At 43.0% G+C, this 23,980-nt stretch overlaps 1 protein-coding gene across 1 annotated transcript; it reads right to left on the bottom strand.

Annotated features, from left to right (window-relative positions):
• Nucleotides 1-2,192: 2,192 nt before the first annotated feature.
• STC2 (stanniocalcin 2) lies at nucleotides 2,193-23,370 on the bottom strand. Its single transcript, XM_020806781.3, has 4 exons — nucleotides 22,922-23,370; nucleotides 19,889-20,031; nucleotides 13,623-13,834; nucleotides 2,193-5,027 (listed from the first exon to the last, which is right to left on the bottom strand). Exons 1-4 carry the CDS (start codon nucleotides 23,070-23,072, stop codon nucleotides 4,631-4,633), a joined length of 903 nt encoding a protein of 300 aa, XP_020662440.2. The 5' UTR covers nucleotides 23,073-23,370; the 3' UTR covers nucleotides 2,193-4,630.
• Between the last annotated feature and the right edge of the window lie 610 nt (nucleotides 23,371-23,980).

The following is a 23,980-nucleotide window of genomic DNA, read 5'->3' as shown; positions in this document are numbered from 1 at the left end:
GTTGTCTAAGTTTCTCCTGAATGCCTCCTGTATTGGTGCCCTTGCCACCTCTCGAGGTAATTGGTTCCACTGTCTTACTGCTCTAACAGTTAGGAAGTTTTTTTTTCCTGATACTCAATTGAAATCTGGCTTCCTGTAATATGAACCCACTGTTGCATCATCCATGCACTCTGGGATGATTGAGAACAGATCCTGCCCCTCCTCTGTACGATAGCCTTTCAAGTATTTGAAAATTGTTATATCACCCCTCCATCTTCTTTTCTCAAGGCTGAACCATTGCTTCTCCCTTAGCAAGTAATTCCCACAACTGCTGTTCAGTGAGGGTGCCGAGATGTCTTTGAAGAGTTCCTCAGCCTGCAGTGCTGCCCAATACGACAACTCTTAAACCATTTTGTTTGAACTGCAGCTACACCATTGTTCTATAAAGTATTGTTGCTGCAGTCTCCTTGGAGGGATCCCCAGCTTTTGACCAAGGTGTGACCACAAAGGGAGGGCAATGTGAATTAACTCAAGTCTTTCATCATGAAGTTGCATTGCGGCATTCGGTTCTTTCCGATATAAGCGGCCACAGAACCAGAGGGGATTAAACAACAGCCTTCTACTTACAGTTCCATTTGAAGTGCCTGTAGGTGGCGCAGTTGAAAGGAACTCCTTTGCCAAGACTTTCCCTCAGTTCCTGAAGCTGTTAATAAATAAATAAACAGGATTGCCCACAGGAAGGCTGGGTGGAGGCTGTTTTAAAAAAAGTGTCTTGGATGAGAAGGGCTAGTGGAGAGAGGTGAGGGCTGGCACCGTTTGTGTGTGTGCGTGCATGTGCATGCTTTAGTTCCTTGTCCTCCCTTCAGAGGGAAGGGGAAAGATGCTTTGTCAAAGCACTGCTGTATGTCAGTGCGCATATGATTGCTTGGTCTTTCTATAGAAAAAGTTTTCAGAAACACATTAATCTGATAGGGAACGATACTCATGGTGGTTTGCTTTTGCATGTGTGCCCTTGGGCCTGAAAATAATACCCTACTTGCCTATGTCATTGAAACACCGCCTATAGACAGCCACTTTGGGAGGGAAAAGGACATGACCAATTTGAATCAGCCTTTGTGTCACGTGGTCAGTAAAGATATTTCAAATTCACCAGTTTTATAAGCGGGGCAAATCCCACAAGTATCTGACCATGTAGTTGCACTCTTGGACGCCTGCAACCCCGTTCACAGTCTTTGGTTTGGCTGACTATTTATGTTGCAATTGCCTCTGATCTGCTTCCTCTCTTCTCAAGATCTCTGCATTGCATAGCCCAGTAGGATAGTAGAAGTCTTGCCTTTTAGAACTGGAGGAAGAAAGCTTTTCCTTGCACTAAGCAAGAAGAAAAGGCCCTTGGCCTGCTCCAGAGCTGTGCAGGATATCAGGCCTTTTCCATCTTTGTCAAGCGGAGGGAGGGCAAGGGGGTTTCTTGTCATACCATCATAGAATGGAGTTGGATGGGGCCATTGAGTCGAACCCCTTGCTCAATTCAAGAACCCAAGTTAAAGAGTATCTGACAGATGGCCATCTAGCTTTCTAATTGATCCCATTGTGGTACTTTATTTAACAGATGGGAAGTTTTTCCTGATATTTAGCCAAAACCTGGCTTCCTGTAACTTGAGTCCTATATAGTAAGCCCGGCACGCTGGAATGACTGAGAACAGAGCCTAGCCCATCTCTATATGACAATTTTCAAGTCTTTGAAGAGTGCTATCATCTCTCCCCCCTCCCCCCCAGTTTATCTTCTCAAAACTAAAGAGGCCCAAATCTTTCAGTCTTTCCTCACAAAGCTTGGTACGTAGAGCATGTAAAGCCATTCAGAAGATTCTTGCTGTTCCTTACTAAAATGAATGGAGACGTCAAAGCAGCGGTAACGGCTAAATTCCACCCATATGGCAGAGTTCAGCTGAGGATAACACTTGCTAAATTCCACTGATTTTTAAGGAATAAATTTAAATACTGTATGTGATTAACTCCCACTTGAAACAGATGGGATTTTAACCTACATGCTTTCCTCACTAAAGGCACTCGGACTTATACTTCAATACACGTGTGCAGCAGGACTGCCCTGCAGAAGTGCTTAACGTTTGTCACACATTGTCACTGTACCTTTAAAGCAAGAACTTTTTTTCTGATCAGTAACAGCAGTTTTGATGGTTAAGATATTATCAGTCTCCTTAAGTGGACAGCTGACATTTTTATTTTAAAGTTTCCAAAGAGGTAAGGCTATACAAAATATCAAGACAGAAATATCAGGTTAAACGCACTTGTATCTGCAAGAAATGAAAGTTAACAATAAATAAATGATATATGCTGTCAATAACTTTATGGAGTGTATAAAATTATATTTTCCTTGTTTTAAACAATAACAAAAACGTACTAGTGGCATGAATATATACAACATCAGTCCTGACATATATTTAAATTACTTTAGCCAGCAGTGCTCAGATTTATTTATCTTTAAATGAAGAAAACTATAATAAATAGAAATGATAAATATTTACAATAAAAGAATATGTGGAATCAGTAGGTGAACACATACATCCAATTTTCACACAGAGGAAAAAAAAATATTAGGCTTTATATTCCCCACCCCCAACCTGAATTTTGAGTAAGCTAGAAAGGGATATATTTTTATCTCCCTAGAATGAATGAACATGAATTATATGCATACTGAGGTGGCCTGTTGACAGAGACATTCAATTACGTGTATGTATTTTGGTTCCCATAAGTAAATCTGACTTCCTACCAAAGATATAACTAGAGAAATAACTAAAGCTCAAGTTAGACTCTAAGTGTGTAGGATAGATCTTTTGGCCTATCTATGGGCAACAATGTTATCATAAAATGGTCATTATGACTGCCTTTCCAATCAGACCATGTAAAAAATATTTTAGATTATAAAGGGAAGCATATATTCCTCATCCATTTAGTTGCTTCAGTGGTTGCTGTAGGACTGTGAGTAGTCACTGCTCAGCACAATCACTGAAGGTGTACTAGTTAGAAATGATGTTAACTATAATACTCCCGGCTGTACAAATGGTACAGCCTTCTGACTGCCTTAACTAAGGAGAGATTCACATCATGTTATTCCTTCTCCTGCCCCTTGTGGAAATGAATTCATCAGCCAGTGTAGTATCAGAGTTGACTCTGCATACACAAGACATAGGAAAACATAGACCTATTGTGATATACCAGTACTTGGCGATGCCCTTACAGATCTGAGTTCTAGATATCCAAAACAGCCTGGACTGTGCTCTCCTTTCATAATGCTTGACCTTCCTCTTGAATGTGAATGGTAAAAACATTACTGGTGCACTAGGATTATTTAGTGAATGGGGTGATATCTCAAAGTATTGCCTCCTGAGTAATCCTAGCTCATGATAGTTATACTTAAGCAGTGTGAAGAATGAGTTTCCCATAATTAACTTGATTAAATCATTAGAGAGCTTTGCTTATCCTTATTCATTATAACTTCTTTGGTGCACCACACATAGATCTTCTGAAGTCCAAACCCAGCAGCCTGGTTTCCAACAAGACAGAGAAATAATCTATTGTGTTATTTCTCTGGCTTGTTGTAGGAGAGACAATCCAGAATGCTGGGCTCAGATTATCAGGATAAGCAAGCTGTGGATAGAGGAGTTGAGGTTTATTTAGATACTTCCACTTGCACTGGGAGTTAACATGTTCAAAGTGAGCCAGATTCCTAAAGCTTCCCATGGTGTATTAGCCCAGCCCATCAGCCTTAGAGGTTCTGATTTCAGATAGAGAAGACAGGGAAAATATTTATTTTGCTGATTGGTGTTTTTTTTTTTTAAAGTACCACCGGTCTTAACTGGCACCCATACCATTTCATTTAAGGAAAACCAGTTTAAGTTAGAAAATGTGTTGAAAAAGGAAGCCAGTACGATACTGAAGCAACAAAGAAAGTCCAAGCACCTTGTCCAGAAACCAGTTCTGCAATCAACGGATTTTTCTAAAGAAATTGGAATAGCATAGAGAAAAGGACCAACTGTAGGCCACAGAAATCAGTACAAGGGACACTTAAGGCAGATGGTGTTACCTAGCAAGAACAACAGCTCAGAGAAACTGTTTCGTTTGTGACTACAAGGTTCTCCCTATCCATTTCAATATTTTCTACATTAGTTTCCTCAGAAACAAATAAGCAAGTCCATTTGCAGCATTTACTACTTCTTAAGGGAGTGGAACCCAGATAACTTTCTACCCAGAGATTAAATACTGAACCTAGTCAAAATATTGAGCCTCTAGTGGAGGAACAAAAATTTAGACATCTATCCCTGATAAAAACAACAACAAAAATCCAAACCTGCATTTAATCTCCATTTTTTCCTCTTTTTAGAGACGGAAAGATCTAAATGAAGGTATTTTGTTGCACCTACACATTGAATTTGTGGGATACAATCAGTAACAAATAGCCATTGCTTTTCCTCTGTTACCTATAAGACCTACATTGTCACTGCCACATTTCCCGCAATGCCCTATGCCTGACACCACCCCTCTATATCGTAAATATTCTGGAATGCCCCTAGATAAGAAGATGAACTCAATGGAGGAAGTTTCTGGAGGAGGGGGAAGGAAGGGCTGTATCCTCCTTTCACCTTCGGATGTCAGAGAAGTCAGACAGTTCTTCTGTCTGCTCAATGAGCCCGTGAATAGCTCTGGGATTTTGGCTGGCAGCTTTAATACGAGTATGGGCATTTATCGGAAGCCTACTACCTCTTTCCCCTCTGGTGTTTCGGGATCTCTCTCTGGTGTCAGATGCAGGGTGAACAACAATGTCCCCTTGACTAGCGGAGGACCCGCCAGAGACTTCATTTTGCTTTTTTTCTGGTTCCAGAGTAGAATCACCATGTGGGACTGAAGTGCAGAAACTCAGAATGGAGCACAGACTCCCCCAATTCTGTTCACACTGGGCCTGGACACTCCGTGTGATGGCCTCTTTGACTTCCTCTCCGCAAGTCAGCAAGATGTTCACTAAGTCGACGTACGGTCTAAGGGAAATATGAAGGGAGAAGCATATGAAGTTTATAGAAGAATGGCAAGGATAAAGGCCCACAACTGCATGGAGGGGCTCCAGGTCTGTACAGCCAAACAAGATGAGGGCAGCCCAATCTTAGGTACCGTATTTAGTTATTTAACTGCAGTTTCTTATGACCTCTATCTTAGTTCCAAGATTTAAGATTAGCTGTTGAAAAGAAAACAACAACAACAGAAAATGTCTTTGTATATGTATTGACATGGATAGCGCATGGATCCTAGGGCTGTGCATCTTGGAGTTACTATTTCTACAAAACTAATTGTTTTTAAATTAAAATCTGTAGGCTAAAGTATCAGCTCCAATCACTATGTGGCAGACTTCTCAAACAATCAGAGAGGGAACTGCAGTCAGGTCATCAATGTTCAGAGAGGCATCTAGGCAACTCTATATGGTTATTCTTTCTGCTGGGTTCCTGAATTGCCCAAATAATCGAAAGGGGGTGAGAGAAAGTGTGGGAGGAGGCATTGCTGCCTAATAGAGTGCAGAAAAAAAAGATGGTGCACAGATGGCAACGCTGGAAGAGTGTCTGGGTAGAAGGTGAGCCAGAATAAAGAGGACAGAAAAAAGAAAAGGTAAGAGAATGTGAAGAACAGATTCAGTAGAGGGCAAAAGAACGTGCACTGCGCTGGATGATAAATCAAGGGAAAAAATATATTATGAGAGAGAAAACACATGAGGGTAGATGGGTGGGAGAAGAATGAGAGAAACATAGGTGGGTCAGAGTATCAAAGTGGCAGGGATACTGTTGCAAAGCTGCATATTTCTGTTAGTAAATTAATTAAAACAACAACAAACAGTAAACAGAATTAATAAAACTATTAACTGAAACTTATGAAACAAGAGGAACAAAATTCAGTGGAAACAATTACAGTTCTAAAAATTGTAAACAGCCTGGCAAACATTTGCTAATACATACAGGCTACAAGTACAAAATTAATAAATGCAGATGCCTGCCAGCCTTTTATGTTGCTGAAACTGCATCTTCCGAACTAAAGGCAGTGGAGCTTCATCAACGTTTGCTCTGGAGAGAAGTGTATGTACCGACAGAACTGTGTCTTTTGTTTTAAATCCTGATCACTCAATGAAATCTGATTTAGCTTTCTTTGCAATACAGAGGTGAGTAATGTCTAACTCTCCAAAAGTTGTTGCAAATAAGCCTTGACTGACATCTTTCAATGGTGAAGAATTAGCCATCCCTGTTTTAACTCTTTCTGCAGCCAAGCATCTCACGTTCTCTCTCTAGCTTTTTCCATTTCAAACTGATAGGTCAAGCCCGAAGTTCCCTCTAAGCTGCATGGCTGCGTGAGTGCAACTCTGCTCCCCTCAGCGCAGCGTTCCTCCTCCTTCTCCATGCACCCACCATGAGTTTTTCCGGCTGCTTTGGTTCCAGTTGTGACAGAACCCTGTGTAGGGGGAGAGTCACACTCACAAGGGGCTGAAAATTAAGAGGGAACATTGGTCAAGCCTGATCCACCCTTTGGGATTCATTTTCCTAGGGCAGGGGTCAGGGACCTTTTTTACCTTTTACCTCCCCCCCCCCCAAATTTATATACGCCGACATTACCCCCTTGGAAAACTCAGCAGTGGCCAGAGGATTGGAGTCTACATCCCAATCCCAAAGAAGGGAAGTGCCAAAGAATGCTCCAACTACCATACGATTGCACTCATTTCACACACGAGCAAGGTTATGCTCAAAATCCTACAAAGTAACAGCAGTCTGCTCATTACCCCCAGGATTTTCACTTTTACCCAATTTGGGGTAATTTATCCCTGTTCCCCAACCTATGTCCTAGGGGAACATCTCTGTAATGAGAGCCAAAAGCTATGACGTCCCTCAGGCCACTTGGTCCACATAAAACATCAAGTTCATTAACTGCTCTCACTAAAGAAAACAGAGCTAACTCATATAAGGCGCAACAGGTTGCCAAGGATGACGACGACAATCATCTTCATCTTAGAACTGCAGGGCTGGGAGGGAACCTACGGATCACAGGGTTCAGTCCCTGTCAAGGAAGAACAGGATACAGAAACACCTCTGTCTCTTGTGTTAGGGAAGCACTGGGTCAAGGGCAGAAATAATCCATCCAAACACTGGTATATATAGTAATTTGCTGGCAAGACTTAGAGCAGCTGAAATCCTGCCATGCAGTCTTGTGTGCACAATGGTGAGTATGTCATCAGCAGTGGCAAATTGTCGCTGAGTAAAAGATCCTCTAGGGCAGTGGTCCCCAACCTTGGGCCTCCATATGTTCCTGGACTACAACTCCCAGAAACTTTCACCACCACTTCTTCTGGCCAGGATTTCTGGGACTTCAAGAACATCTGGAGGCCCAAGGTTGAGAACCACTGCTCTAGGAATTTCAAAATGAACATGACTTGACTTTTCATCAACAGTGATTTGCCATTAATCAGAAATTTGCCGCCGTTGTTGGCATCACTACTGTTGTGTACGTGAAACTGGGTAAGAGGATTTCACCCAATGAAAAGATACATATCTTTGCACCTGGGGAATCTTTCAGAAATGCTCAAATCAGATTTGAGGAGGAAGTGTGTGATTTTGACTACAGCTGTACAAAATACCATAGATAATGATACTGTTAAGGGTTTGTGTTGGGGCGGTTGTGATCAGATCGCTTTCAATCAGTTCTTTTCTATTATGATTACTGATATCAAGTCCTGTGGCAAAAACGTAACACTGTTCCTGTATGATCTGTGTTATGAGAATGTGTGTACGAAATACGTGTTTGCAGAGATTCTCTCCTGACTCTGACAGTACTGTAACTGGGGCTATCTTGGGAAAAGAGCAGGGAAGTCTCGAGATAGGCTGCATCCAAAGTCTTCCCAGCCTTTTGTCCTGCTTCCAGTGCGGTGGTGAAATGGGAATTTAGACCTTAATTACACTAACCATCATGTTTTCTTCCCAGTGTTCATGAGAGAAATCCCGAAAGAATCCAGGAGGAAAGGAGCGGCATATACCACTCCCTTTTTGCTTTCCCTCGTGACTGGCCTTAGATGGTGATCCGAGACAACAAGATTGCCCTGGGTCTTGTAAAATAATTAAGAGCAATTTTAAAAATGCTATCATAAAAATAATCACGTCAATTCATTCTGAGCAGAAGGGCTTGTTTCCAAAAAGATGAGCTAAATCATATTAGCATGTGCTAATATGTATGTGATCCAATATATTAAATTGAGGATCACATGGTACTGCTTTTTTCTTGTTTTAACTTGAGAGTTCATTATCTTTTAACAGATTAGCTTTTCTCTCCTTACTTGAATTGCTATGTAATTGTTTGACACAGACTGTGAGCTTCTTCTACGAATCAGAAGAGGCAAATACAAGATTATACTGCACGACTGTACTCTTAGAGCAGCTTTAAAAGAGTTTAAAGAGAAAATAAGCCAGGTCCTATGACAGTTCACTGTGGGCATGGGCTGGCCAAAAAAAAATTCCCACATGTGTGCAGAACACTGCCTTCATGGGGCATGCCACAATTTTATTTGGGGAAAACAAACAAATTTATAAACTGAACTTTTGTTTTTCTTCACCAAGACCTCTAAGATATCAGCAGCTGATAAACTCAAAATCGTGAATGGCTGTCTCTTGAGGTTCAAACTGGAACTGCGTGGTTTACAGCCGGGAAACACATTTTGCTAAGATGTTCTGTGGGTTGTAGTAAAATAAACATTGCTTGGGGGATTCTGGGAATGGCTGGATCACCTCATAATAAGCACTAGAAATATTAAATGTGGCAGGGATACAGAAATACCACTGATTCCCCACATTAAATAACTGCATAGGCTATATTTCAACTGACTATGATGATCGGGAGAACTTGAGAACAGTACTGCAAAGAAGTTACATTTCCATCTCGTGAGTACAAGGATGAGTGTAGTGATTAAGAGGAGTGTGGGGAGACAAAAACTTGGGGTCAAGTGAAGAAGATACAGCAAGCGTGTGAGTTTCTAACCCTGGTACAGGCTGAAGGGGTACGGAGCTAGGACAGAGAAGGGAAGGGAAGGGGAGAACGAGATCAATGTAAAAAAAAGGAATTGGGGACAGGTGGCAGGAAAAAAAAAACAGAGTGCTACAACGAGGACAAGACTCATAGGTTTTTGACTCCGACAAGGCTGAGTTTGTTTGCTAATAAATAATGCAAAAAAGGAAGAGGAAGTTTTCCTCTCTTTTTAGAAGAATGCTGGTAAAATCATTGGAAATTCTGGTGCTTGCTTTTGTGGAGACCACACATCTAGATAGTTCAAGGAGTTAGGTATGTGGCTGTGGAGCCAGAGGTTCAGAGTTCAGTTTCTTGCTGTGCATCTCCCCAGAAGGGCCAGCCTGTTGGCCTTGGCCAAGCTGCACAGTCCCAGGGCTCCCCCCCCCCCCCAGGAGAAGTAGGGAAGGGCAAATCACTTCTGGGTACTCTCCACCTAGAAATCCTATGAAAGGATCACCATAAGTTACAATTGACTTGACGGCACACCTTTTTTTCCTGCTTCTCAACAAAGCAAAAACAAAAAAAATCCTGTATCATATTCTAAGATTTGCACAGTCAGTCGTGGAGGCTGCTTATCAGGCTTCTTGTAGCTCATCATCCCAGTCTGTGAGCTGAGCATAACATAGCCAATATTTTCCTGCAGCTGCACATTATAGGGCAAGTTTAGTGGTGATGGGCAACCTATCTACCATTTCTGATCTTCTTGTTTAAGAGCTTTAGATAAGCTTCTGAGTAGCTACAGGGATCCCTGTAACATAGTTTGCAAACCACTGATATGAGGCACATTTAACTAGCATGAACTTGAGAGTTGCACTTATCTCATCCAACATGCAACAGGCATTAGACTTTCTGCTCCAAGGCAAATAACTCAAGAACATTGTGTTCTAGTGCAGCACAAAGGCAGTACCCTTGCTGCACCTGGCACCATTCCATCATCCGGGAAGGTAGGGAGGGAATGCAATGATCACAACACTGCCTGCTTGTAAATGATTTTGAGTTGTTATATCCTCTTTGAAAACGTATGATGCAGCATGGCATGAAATGATATTTTGCTTGAGCATAAGGTTTTTAATTTAGTGTTATCTTAGTGTCGCTGACATAGTAGGCTCTGTAGGTGCCACTATAGTAAACATAACAGAAACATCTGGAAAATACTTCATGTGCCAATGGACATGAGGTAACAAGACTGGGGAAAGACTATAGGTTTAGTGGTAGAGTGCACACTGTGTGTAGAATGTCCAGTAGTTGATATTCCCTGTTCTTTTCATAAATGCTTAAGTAGCAAAAGTGTTTGCTCCTGCTCTAAATCACAAAGAAACATTACACAGGATATATAGTAGCAGAAATGTTATTACTTAATCAGCTATGGGAAGAAGGCTGTTTTGTAGAAATCTACTCGCCCGAAGTCTTTTGATTTCACTTTCAAACAGAGGCAATGTTATGCTCCTGGTTTAGAAGTGGATGTACCTTGCTATGAGAGGAAGAATTTCATGAGGCAAGTGCCCCGTTTGTAGAGCTCTGAAGCACAAGCAAAAACTCTTTGTGACTGGAGCCACTCCTTTCTCTGCAGCATTGGAATAAATTTGGTGTGAATAAAGGAGAGAGAGGGGTGTGTGTGTGTGCACACGTACAGTTTTCTCCATTACAGAACTTCTACCTGCAGGCATAGCAGATCTAAACAGTTCTGAACTGTGCAAATCATCAAGCAGTACCAGGTTGAGGCCTAGTTTTAGGCCAAGGCCACATTTCAGTCGCTTGGTTGCCTAGCTGCTACTGTGATGCTCCTTGCTCTCTGTTCTAAAGTCTGTCATTGCTTCTAGCACAGTAATAAGCCCCCACTTTGAAACCCAGAGAGACTGTGAGGAAATTAATGTGGGGAAAGTGTCTTTTCATAGGTAATTTGAGGAAACAATAACAAAGCAATTCTCTTCTTTCCCACTGCTTGTTTTTTGCTGTCCAGTACTGGAAAGAACACATAATCACTTTTTGAAGACTGAACCTCTGCCTTCATGTCCTCTTGAAATACCAAACATGGCATTAATAGTTCTACACATTTCACCCTCGTGCTCAAATAGTGTTCTTAGCAATGGTCTACGTAGGAATATGTTAGCTACTCCAGTGACTGTGTAATGGATCAACTGCAATTTTTTGCCACAATCCTGTTTATTTTGATGTTTACTTAAAATGCTTATTAAGGAAATATCTTATAAGATTTGTATCTGAGGGTCTGCCAAAATCTTCATTTTCCATCAGTCTGAATGCCACTGAACCTTTGTCTCTGTAAGATCTTGTTACTCCTTAGAAATGTGTTCACAAGATGTTGAAAGGTATTCGTATTGAAATCATTCTATCATTTTTGAGATTGTATTTCCAAGTACAGCTTTTCCCACTCTTTTGTTGACTATGAGGGCTACTCCATTCCTTCTACGGGCTTCTTGCCCACAATAGTAGATATGATAATCGTCTGAATTGAATTTGCCCATTCCCGTCCATTTTAGTTCACTGACACCCAGGATGTCTATATTAATTATTGCCATTTCCTGTTTGACCACATCCAGCTTGCCAAGGTTCATAAATCTTACATTCCAGGTTCCTATGCAGTATTTTTCGTTGCAGCATCAGACTTTCCTTTCACTTCCAGGCACATCCACAGCTGAGCGTCCTTTCGGCTTTGGCCCAACCACTTCATTAGCTCTGGAGCTACTTGTACTTGTCCTCCACTCTTCCTCAGTAGCATGTTGAACGCCTTCCGACCTGAGGGGCTCATCTTCCAGCGTCATATCTTTTATCCTTTTGTTTCTGTCCATGGAGTTTTCTTGGCAAAGACACTGGAGTGGCTTGCCAGTTCCTGCTCCAGGTGGATCATGTTTAGTCAGAACTCTCCACTATGACCTGTCTGTCTTGGGTGTCCCTGCACGGCATAGCCCATAGCTTCTCTGAATTACTCAAGCCCCTTCACGACAAGGCAGCAATCTGTGAAGGGGGTCTTTCCTGCTGCTTCAGATAAATGTTAGCAGTGGCAAAGAAGGAGCTCTGTGTGGGCTACTGAATATGTATGAATGAGTTTGTGGATAAGAGACAGTGCAAGTATGCATGTGTTTGTCCTGCCCCCTTTCAGTTCTGCTCTGCTTACCACTGGCATGCTGTCCCTGGAAAGCCAGCGAGAAGGGAATGCAGTCCTCTGGCTGTAAAATATCTCCTACCCTGGCTTTAAGGCAACTTGATAGCATCAAGTATCTTAATCCAAGGTCAGACAGGAATTCTATAAAAGGTCAAAGAATTAAATGAAGGTTCACTTCACCCATTTCAGTAGGTCCAAATGTACAGTCAAGCTGCAATACGCACCCACTGCTGTCATGGAGGGTATGAGATAACCATATACCTTTTTCTTCCAGTGCATGCATATATACCACTATGAAATACTTTACAAAACAACTTGCCCCATTGTGTTTTAGTGGCAAATGTACAGTGAAAAAAAAGTTAGGTACTTTGCATATGGAGCAGATGTACACTAACTTCTATGTACCGGTTCTTACAGTAATGAACAAAGCAGAGCTTCCATCTCACATACAGTGGGGTCTCTACTTAAGAACTTAATCCGTATTGGAAGGTGGTTCTCAAGTTGAAAAGTTCTTATGTTGAATCTGCATTTCCCATAGGAATGCATTGAAAACCATTTAATCCGTATCTGCTCTTTTCGGTCCATAGAAACTACAGTGGAACCTCTACTTAAGAACTTAATCCATTTTGGAATGGTGTTCTTAAGTTGAAACGTTCTTAAGTTGAAGCAAAATTTCCCATAGGAATGGACTGAAAACCAATTAATCCGTTCTGGCTGTTTTTTTGTTATGTAGAGGTGCGTTCGTACGTTGAAGCATTAGTTCCCATAGGAACTAATGCAAAGCTGGTTAATACGTACTCTACCACTAGGGGGAGAATTTTTTTTTAACCTAAGATGACCTAAGGTTAAAAAAAGAGCAGGAAAGTTTTTTTTTCCTGTTCTTATCTTGGATTTCTGTTCTCAAGTAGAAGCAAAATTTAGCAAATGGAGCTGTTCTTAAGTTGGATTGTTCTTAAGTAGAGACGTTCTTAAGTAGAGACCCCACTGTATATGTTTGAAGATGGAAACAAAGCAAACCTGGGAATATCAATCTGACACACTCAGAGAAAAGAAACAGGAGTGGCAGCGTATTCAAGTGCTGCTTTTGTTTTACAGAGAGATTCTCCAAAGCTGAGACCAGCACTTTGTCACTGGCTTCTTGGCTCTGGCATTCTGCATTATCTTACCTATCTGGAATGCTTCCACTCTGGCTTGTCTGCACTTTTAAATATTACCAGTAGCCTGGAAATAATACATTCATAGCATGTCTTTTTCCATTAGTAATACATCAGATCAGTAAAACAAGGGGATATGCAGTTCCACCTGGGCAAACAGTAGTACGACAACCACCAATGCAATGCTGCTGGAGTTCACAAGAGGCTCCCAATTCCAGACAGCCCCCCCCCGCCCTTGCCACTGCAGGCCCAAACATGATGCCGTTCTCACTTACTCATGCTGCAGCAGGTCTTTGAAGTGAATCATCTCCACAATGACCTGAACATTCTCCTTGGCCGCAGAGCAGAGGTCATGCTTCTGGTAGCATTCACGCTGCAGCTGGAACACCATCTCTTTGATGGCGGGGCACTTGCGACTGATGCAGCTGAACCTGTGGCGCAAAGCATGAGCCTTGCATCTCAGAGCATCTTTAATAAAAGATTTTCCCTAAAGAAAGGCAGAAGACACAAAAAACACACCTGAACTCATCTCCAGTATGCATGACTCAGAGCTAAGCTGCCACCTCTTCTGGAGTACACCTTGAGAGAGAGAGAGAATGAGAGAGATGGGAGTACCTAGAAATATTTACATGTATTAAGTGTGTGTGTGTGTGTGTGTTGGTTTTCTAACAAAAAAACTGCCTCCACAGCCTTCTATTGCCAGTGAATGTCAGGCAATGGAGGAGGCCCCTTTAAAGACTCTCCATGAGACTGGGTAAATTATGTAGGACATGATTTCCTGTTCAGAGACCAAAACTCAAGACCTTTTGGCTGTTTTTCTTGCATTTAAACACAATACCCCTTCTGAAAATTGACATCCTGTATGGATGCATCTCAGAAGACTTTCTACAATGTCTTGCAGCATTGGGATAGGCTGAAGCCAAGCATTAATTAGTATTCTTGGGCCACTGTAAATGATCCACTGAACCCCTAGAACTTCCCATTTCCTGGTCCTCTCATGCCAGACATTTTGCTATTTAAATTTCCACCAAAGTAGTACAGTGATGTTATGTGGCTATTACTACCTGCAAAGACTGAGGATTCCATAGAAACACAGGACTGATAGTAGAAAAGGACTAAGACTGAGCTACACACAGAAGAACAGCAACATTTTGATCACTTACTTTATTGATGATACCCAGTCCTACAACCCAGTGGCTCCCAGAATGTTGGCAGCTGCATTCTGGGATACAGTGGTGCCTCGCCTTACGACGTTAATTCGTTCCAGCGAAATCACTGTAGAACAAAAACGTCGTAATGTGAAATTAAAAAGCCCATAGAAACGCATTAAAACCCGATTAATGCGTTCCTATGGGCTTGCAACTCACCGTCCAGCGAAGATCCTCCATAGCACGGCCATTTTCGCTGCCCGTGCAGCAAGGAATCAGTCCCAGAAAAGAGCGGGGAACCATTTTTTTTAACCCAGCGGCCATTTTGAAACCGCCGATCAGCTGGCCGAAAGCAGGGAACTGATCATCGCAAAGCGAAATTCCCCCATAGGAAACATTGTTTTGCAATCGCTTTTGTGATCGCAAAAAGTTCGTCGTAATGCGATTTCGTCATTAAACGGGGCGCTCGTCTTGCGAGGCACCACTGTAATTTCATGGGTAGTATACAAACCAACCAGAAAACAATGCATGGGAATACAACTTTGGTATTGAAAAATATACATCTTCAGCAAGTTCAACATCACATACAAAAACCACTATGGCAGAAATATAAAGAATAGAAAGTTGTGCCACATATAGTATGTACCATCATGGATACATACATTCTGAAGCCTCTGGAGGGTGCAATCTGCTGTTTATAGCCTTAACCTCAGAACTGCAGAGCTGGAAGGGGCCCTCTGGATCACTGAGTCCAGCCTGACAAGGAGGCACAGTGGGGAATCAGCTCCCAACCTCTGGCTCTGCAGCCAAAGAAATAAACCACTGCACTACCCAGCATTTCTTTCTGTGCCTGTTTTTGGCATTAAATTGTCATTCAGGCTTCCTGTTTTCTAAAGCTTTTTAAGAACAGGATGATTATATCCTATACTTAAATTTTATACCTGACCTCCGAAAGGCTTTTGGAGTGTGATCTTCTGTTCTTCAGTAAAACTCCAAGCTTTTCTCTGGGATGTCAGAAAGTATGGGTGCATCTCAGAACACTTTCTGTAGTGTCTTGCAGGATTTGGACAGGCTGAAGCTAAATGTCAACATGTAGTATGCAGACCTCCAAGGCTGAATGGAATATCAAAATGGTTCCCAGACCTTTCAATATTGTTCATCCCGGTTATAAATCTTTGCACAGTACACATCAGACAGAAACAGTGTGTGATCTTACTCTCCAGAAACACAGCATCTCTATTCTAATCCAGTTACTGTGTTATGGGTTTACTTGAAAGTCAGTAAACAGAGTTCAGCAGTACTTTCCCCCAAGAAGTAAAGGGCAATTCCATCTACACCTATTTATTTATTTATTTATTTATTTATTTATTTATTTATTTATTTGTTTGTTTGTTTGTTTGTTTGTTTGTTTGTTTAATTTATATCCCGCCTATCTGGTCAAGCTAGGACCACTCTAGGCGGCTAACAACCTTAAAAATAATACAGTAAACAATGTAAATAAACAGTTCTAAATCATAAAAACACTACATTACGATGCCAAAACACAAAACATAGAACAGTAAGGGAAAGAAAGAAAGAGGTCATGAGTTATGTGATGGAAAGGCCTGCCGAAACATCCAAGTTTTTAATTGCTTCTTAAAAGTACCCAGCGAGGGAGCCCCGCGAATCTCAGGAGGTAAGTTGTTCCAGAGGCGAGGAGCCACCGCCGAGAAGGCCCGGTTTTTTGTCTTTTCCGTCCGGGCCTCCCTCGGCGTTAGGCTCCTCAGTCTCACCTCCTGGCTCGCACGAGTGACACGGGTAGATCTTGGTGGGAGTAGGCGTTCCACCAAGCATCGAGGCCCTAAACCGTTTAGGGCTTTATAGGTAAGCATCAACACTTTGAAGTCGATGTGGAATCGGATGGGCAGCCAATGCAATGCGGCCAGAGTGGGTTAAATATGTTGGTGTTTTTTCACACCACTAAGTAATCTGGCTGCCGCATTCTGCACCACCTGTAATTTCCGCAGCAGCCTCAAAGGTAGCTCCACGTAGAGCGCATTGCAGTGGTCTAATCTCAAGATTACGAACGCATGCACCAAGGTAGTGAGCGCCCCCACATCTACTCCAAATTCTGTTGAATTCAATCAGATTTCTTCCCAGATGTGCATGGATTTCAGCTTTAATCTGTCAAAACTCATACTGTAGAAAACTAAAAAGGACTTCCTCCTCTCTTCTTCCTTTTCCCACTTTACTCATGTTGATTGATAATGACCTCCTTCCAAAGTGAAAAATCCAGCCTTCAGCACAACACTGCAATAGTGTTTGAGTATTAGTGCATACAAAATTTGGATATTAGTGCATTAAATTTAAAAAGGAGAAGGAAGGAGGGTGAGCTTTTAAGTAAGATATAAATCACTGCCTCCAGCTAAGTCTATGATCATTGTTCCTATGCTGTGCATCACATCTGCAAGGAAAACCTAAGTGATTCCTAATCAGCTTCCATTCTGCGATTAAGTTTGAAAGCCAGTCATGCTGCAATGATGTGCTACCATTCTCTGGATACCCGGTCAGTTCTTGGTGAATGACAGGCAGGTGGCAATGTTCTGCATTTCTCCCAGTTTCATCCTGGCTGATGAGAATTTAATAATCAGCATACCATACTGGACAAATTATTTCTCCCCAAATTTTGCAACGGTAGAATTGAAGCAGTCAGCGTGAGAATCTAGATCCCCTTTTGTTTGTTCATTTCTTTAGGATGAGATGAATTCTTGTTTTAAAGACAATAGTGATTAAGAAAGTAGAGGTGCTCTTTGCTAAGTGGTGATCAAATACTTTAGTTTCAAATTGCTAAAGAAGGAATTACAGCAACACTGGGAATAATGCAAAACTACCCTAAACCCAATCACTAGTTCCAGCCAATGTAGACCAACTGAATTAATTTCTGATTTGCAAACCAATGACTGAAATCTAGTGGCAAGTTGCAACTAGTGTAGGCCATTAAATCAGTGAGGATTTGATGAGTCATTCCTCTGTAACTCCATTGATTTAATGGGGCTACTGTGTGTGTGTGTGTGTGTGTGTTTGTGTGTGTGTGTGTGCGTGCGCGCGCGCGCACACACACACACACACACACATCATTGATTCAGTGGATCTACCCTATTTGAGATTAGCAACTGGATTCACCTATCATCTCTTTCATGAGAACAACCGACGTGAACATCAAAATATTCAAGTAGCATTTCAATATAAAGCTTCACTGTTGTTTACTGATGCACTGAAATTCCAAGATAAATCATGAAAAAAACTGCTACAAACTTTTCATTGGGAGTTCTACTGCACAGAATGTGTGGAATATCACAAAGTAAACACTACTTGTTTTCTTTAAAAGACTGATTTTTCATAGCTCTCTTAAAGTCGGAAGAAAGGATAACAAATTCCCATTAACTTGAAAGCAGGTATTCTTTTCTGTCTAAAAAAGCAGTTTAAAAACCTCTAGAAAGAACTTTAAAATGGGGGAAAATAGTTTTAATACCAAATTAACAAAACAAGACAACTTTTATTCCTACCACATTAAAAGCCAACTCTTTTGACTGAACTCTTTGTGCACACACACCACAGAGTAATCTGCCCAGTCAAAACAAATGCCACTGACTCATCATGTTCTCTTTCCCTTTTTACTGAAATGGGAGAATAGCTCTGCAAGACATAATAACAGAATGCTTCAGGGATGTACAAAATGAAGGAGGCAGATTTAATGCCACACACTAACTATGGAATGTACTTTGACACTGGTAAATTGCCAAGGGATCCTTTGAAGAGAGCAGATGGCTATTTCTGAGGACACTGCATGGTCCAATATACCTCTGCTGAAACTTATTTAACTAATCCTATGCAGTGTGTAACATAGGAGTTTGAGAAAAAAACATAAAGCCTTTAAGAAAAATATTCCTAATATGGCACTCCTGGATTAAAGCACTGAGAATGGACTCCATTCCTCTTTAACAGAGTATTCATGCCAGTGAGAGGGCTTTTCAATTACGGCTCAGAAGAGGTCGTGGTCTAAACCTGGCTTCCGTGAGGCAGAGAATTGCTCCTCGCTGAAACACTAAATCTAGGATAATATTAACAGTTAATTATTTAATTTAGTATTAAATGATATATTTTTTTACTACATAGGAGATTCTATTTGCTTCAAGGGAGATAAAAGAGGCTTTGGGCTAGTACTGTTCACTGGTCATTTATAGAGATGGGCATGAGCCGCTGGTTCTTCCTTTGGATGAACAGGTGTTCAGTGCCTCTCAGTGCCCCCCCTTCAGTGCGTGCCTACTCAAGAGGTAGCACCCAGAGCCAGCAGGGCAGCTGGGGCGGTACCTGCAGGGGGAGGTGGACCTGTGAACCGCCCAACACCTGCTCATCTGAAGGATGAACTGATACAAATCATCAAACTGGCGGTTTGTGCCCATCTCTAGTCATATACAAAATTCTAAGTTTTATGAATCTATACAGCAATACAGTATATATATATATATATATATATGTACACATATACACTATGTTTGAGCAATCGCACATAAATCCAGAAGCATCTTTCGATATTGTGCCACTGCCATCCCCACTGCTGAACAGACAAAATAGCTCAAAAACCAAACAATTGTATTATCTATTTGGCAGGAGGAAATATTGTCCCGCACAAGCGGTTCTGCCTCACAGATTCATATTTGGCCTACTAGTAGTGTTTAGTAAAGGGAAGAAAATGATATGCCAAAATAAGTGCTGATCTAGCCTTTAGTTCCTTCACTCAATAAGCAGTTGGAAATTGAAGTTATGTGAAACATGTGGAAGAAACTCAGTGCTATGAAATTTTCCACCCCAGGGGTGGGGAACCTTTAGCCTTGCAGAAATTTTGAATTTTAATACCAAGAAGCCCCATCCAGCATGAGTAAGCAGGTATGGAATTTTACTCCAAAACAGCCTGGAAGGCCAAAAGCGTCTCCCTGCCCATGTTCTACACAATAGTATTCTGCATTATGAACCCAAGGTGCCTTTTCACTTGATAGGACTTGAGGGGAACCAGCATATCCAAGATATAACAGGGAGAGATTTGTGGGTGGTAACTGGGTATTGTGTATTAACACTCTGTGCTATGAACATCCTCTGTTCCAGGGTGTTCAAAACTCAGTCACTTCCGTGAGGGACATAAATTAATACTGAGTAAGGGCAATTGTGCAAATTTTATTTATTTGCATTTTGCTGGTTGTCACTTGACTTGTGCTACTGACTACACAATCAGGACAAAAGGTGATAAAACAGTGCATGCCAGATCCTTGATTGTTCTTTCACACTCCATAATCCCAACAGAATTCTGGCCAAAGTACTGTACTTAATTTTGCAACATTAGGTTTGGTTATGCTTACCTGGGCATCAAACTTTCCAGCATTGTGGAGGAATGTCATGCAGATCTCGTGTAAACCTCGAATCTCGCAGGAGTTGTTTTCAAAGCATTCAAACACACTGCAGCCCACATCACCAGCACTGACCAGGCAGTGCTGGATTTCAGCTGAAAATGAACAGCCATCACAAGAATGATGTAAAACTATAATGTAAACTGTAGAGTCGAGCGTTATTTTGCTAAAATCTTCATCTGAAGACAGGAGAAAGCTTGCAGAAGCTAGATTACTGTGATTGTTTTTCATATAAATTAGATCCAAACAATACTTTTGAGTAGCAAAAAGTCACTGTTAAACCCAATCCTCTTATATGAGAGGTATTTTCACAAATAAGTGCTACCATGATGTAGTGGTTGGAAGCGGCTAGGTCCCAATATACTCAATTCGTTAAGCTCCCCAGGTGTCCTTGGGCCACCTCCAAATTCAGCCTTCCTCACAGAAGTGCTGCTGCAGCTGTAAATATACAGTAAGGATAAAAATCTTATACACTGTCCTGAGCTTCTGGGAGGAAAGACAGGCTAGTCACATAATAAATGAGTAATGTGGTAAACTGAATCTTTTACCCTTTTTGTAGGAGGCAAAAATCAACATAACGCTGAAGCAAAACTGCAAATGATTTATTTATTTATTTATTTATGGACTTATATATGCTACAAGCACTCTCCGGGCGGTTTACAATTTTAATTATACAGGCTAAACATTTTACCGACCTCGGAAGGATGGAAGGCTGAGTCAACCTTGAGCCGGCTACCTGGGATTTGAACCCCAGGTCGTGAGCACAGTTTTAGCTGCAGTACAGCGTTTTAACCACTGCGCCACGAGGCTCTTAGTTTAGATAGTATTTATTGGATCTTCTAATTTGCATAAGTGGCTGATAATTAATTTATAGTTACATGTATGTCCAACATAAGCACACTTCCGCACTAGAAACTCAGTGAAAAAAACTTTTGGCAAATCTGCAAAAAGTCAGAGCTTTTTTTTCTGTAGTTACTCTTCTATACTGCTATTGACTATTCCTAATTTTTCGCTTGGAAGTAAACACAACTATAGTAAATGGAGCAGACAGGCATCAAATTTGAACCTAAGTCCCAACAGCAAACTGGACAGTATTCAGCGTGATGAATGATAAGTAAAACGAGCTCATTGTTCCTTTCAGGATTTGTGCAGTATTTCAAAGTATGGGCACTATACGGGACCACTTGACGCAAGTGCTTTTGAGTTTTCCCAAAACTAAAATATATTTGACACACCATTTCCTGATTCAAGGCGCTGAGAAACAGCAAGGACTCAAGTCAAGCAGCCTGGTGACATCTGGAGCAAAAACATTATTTCCAAGGTATTGTCAGTTTTTCTCTGGCCTTTTGCTTCAAGCTGGGAGGGGGCGGTTTGGTTCTTATAATTCATGAAAGGAAGCCAGAGGTGCTCAAAGAGTCCAAGTGAAAATCAGACTTCGGCTTTAGCACCATGCAAAGAAAGAGGGCCATTAAATTCCAAATAATATAAAACAAAACAAAAAACGTGGGCGCAGGCTTCTTTTCTCTCGCTCTCTCTTTGAACGATCCTGATTGGCTAAGGGTCTGGAAAAGCCAAGGCGGGATCCTGCAGCTCTATTCCCAAGAACGCCTGATTGCATTGTGTTCTTTGCACACAAGGGGAAGCGGCACATTGCGAGCCGGAGGGAAAAAGAGCCCTTTGTCCACCGTTGTGTAAGTGTGCCGCTTGGATTTGTCGGGGGTAGGGTGGGAGGGTGTTCCAGGAGCCCAGCTGAAAAGTGCTTGGGTTGGCGCGGGGCGCGCTTCCGATCACATGTCCCTTGGCCCGGCGTGCAGAAGAGAAAATTACACGGAGCGGCGGCGCTTCCCATGTGGCAGCAGCGCCCCAGTCTCACGGGCACCCGTGCCTTGCCTGCCGCTCGTGTGCACGCCTTCCCGCGCACCCTTTGCCCCGGAGCCAGCGGCGCCAGCAACCGATCGTGGCGGGAGGAGAGAGAGAGCGCTCCTGCCGCCCCTCCGTTGCTTTGCATCCACGCCGGGCAGGGAAATTCCCCGAAGCGCCAGCTTCATTTAGGCTCTTTCTTTTTTTCAATAGCCTTCCCCTTCAAAGAAAGCCCTCACGTTGCGTCCTAGGAATTTAAAATTAAATAAGTCTCCCCCATCAGGGCGGGCTGGGTGGAGAGAGAGAGGAGAGAGACGACGAGGAAGAGAAACCCCCGTGGCGAGTTGCATCATTGCACAGCAGAAAAAGGCAGCGCGAGAGGAAGACTCAGCAATTCTGCTCGGCTTTACTTACCTCTCCAGGTTTCCAAGAGCGCTTTCTCCTCCGCGCGGGCAGCATCTGTCACTCTCCCCATGCTTTGTCCCCCCCTCCCCGAGTTTTTATGACTTTTTGCCTTCGGGATTTGGTTTAAAATTAACACACAGCATGGGAGTTGACCGGGGCTGCGATGTGCACACACGCGAAGCACTGCAGTGCTGCAATTAGGTCTTGAAGTAGCACGCCCCCCCCTTCTTTTTGAACCGAGACAGAGAGAGCACGTATCATCCTCGGATTAAAATTATTACTACGGGGTCTAAGCAAGCCTGCGAGAGAGGTTTCGCCGGGGAAGCGGAGCTCGGCGTCCTCTGCCGCTCTGTACAGTTCAAAGCTGGGAGTCGGGGCGGCGGAGGGGGGGGGGGGAAGAGAAGGAGCCAGGGAACACGTGCTTGGCTCGGCAGCGTCCGAAGCTGCGGGAAAGCTTTCAATGCTCTTGAAGCCTTTCTGCTTGTCACTCGCTCCCGGCCCGCGAAATAACGATGCTAATCATCACCTAGCAATGCACCTCTTTCAGACTGCAGACAAGTCTATCTGATAGAAAGGGAAGTCACTGAAGCTTACCCCAGGTTTCTTTTTCTCTCCCCCCCCCCACTTTTAAATTTAATGCCCCTTTCTCGCCTTTAAGTTTAGAACCACAGAACCGCTGCTTTTTTAAAAAAACTTCCGGCGATCATCGTCAGCACCTACCTGTATTTTGCAAAGACAGCCGCCCTTTCTGCTGAGGGGCTCTGTCTTGGGCATCTTCCGGAGGGTTGGTGGCTTCCGTGCTCACCGCCGGATCGAAGGTCGCACAAACCAACGCCAGGGTCACGACTTTCCCTAACCACTCTGCACACATGATCCTGGTGTGTTAACCCCCACAACGGCGATGGGAAACTGCCTCGCCCCCTACCCTTCTTTCTTCTTTGTATTTTAAAAAAAACAAACACCAAACCCAACAACGATAGAGAGAGAAAAAAAGAACAGGAGGGCTGATCAGATATGAGAGAGAGAGAGAGAAAGAGAATCCCCTGATCTTTCCACCCACGCGTGCGGCCAGCTCTGGTGCAAGTGGCAGAAGTAGGCAGGGAAGGGAGCGAACGGTGCCTCTAATATCCCTCGAAGCTCCGGTGTCACTTGAATGAAGGAGTCCAGCAGATGCGCTGCCCGCCAGGCCGACCAACCGGAGCCTCTCTTTCACTCTGACACCACGCTCGGGGGGCGTGGCCTTGCTCGAAACTACTACAACGCTCCCGCCAGGCGCGAGTATAACCTCCGGACGCGAAGTCGCTGCAAAGAGCAGCAGGTTGTAACCGTGCGTTGCGGCGGCCGCTTCGACACTCGCCGTCAGGCAACGATCCCCACCGCTAGAGCCGCCCTTCCGCACCGTTAAGTTACTTTCAAGTGGGAACTCCCCCCCCCCCCCACCCGGCGGCCGAGGAGGGGAGGGGAGAAGTTCTTTTGGTAACCCCCCACCACTCCTATTGCCGGATTTATATACACATTCATGCAAGAATATCACATTGCTGTGGTTGCTAGTAGCAATTTGGAGAGGTGGCTCAGACTCAGGTTTTAACTGATGGCGGGGGTGGGGTGGGGGGAGCGGGTAATAAAAAGGCTGAGTACCAGAAAAATTCTCTCCCTCCCACTTATCGTGGAAGCACGACCGAACTGCGCACAAGACCGGAGAGAAGCCGCCCGGGGATTGGGGAGATCAGATTTCGAGCAGGCGTCTCAGAGCGGCATGTGCCTGCAACAAGGAGCCCG

Source organism: Pogona vitticeps, chromosome 2, assembly GCF_051106095.1.
Source record: "Pogona vitticeps strain Pit_001003342236 chromosome 2, PviZW2.1, whole genome shotgun sequence".
Taxonomy (NCBI): domain Eukaryota; kingdom Metazoa; phylum Chordata; class Lepidosauria; order Squamata; family Agamidae; genus Pogona; species Pogona vitticeps.
Note: the sequence above shows the minus strand (reverse complement) of the source record. Positions and strands in the feature narration are given on the sequence as shown.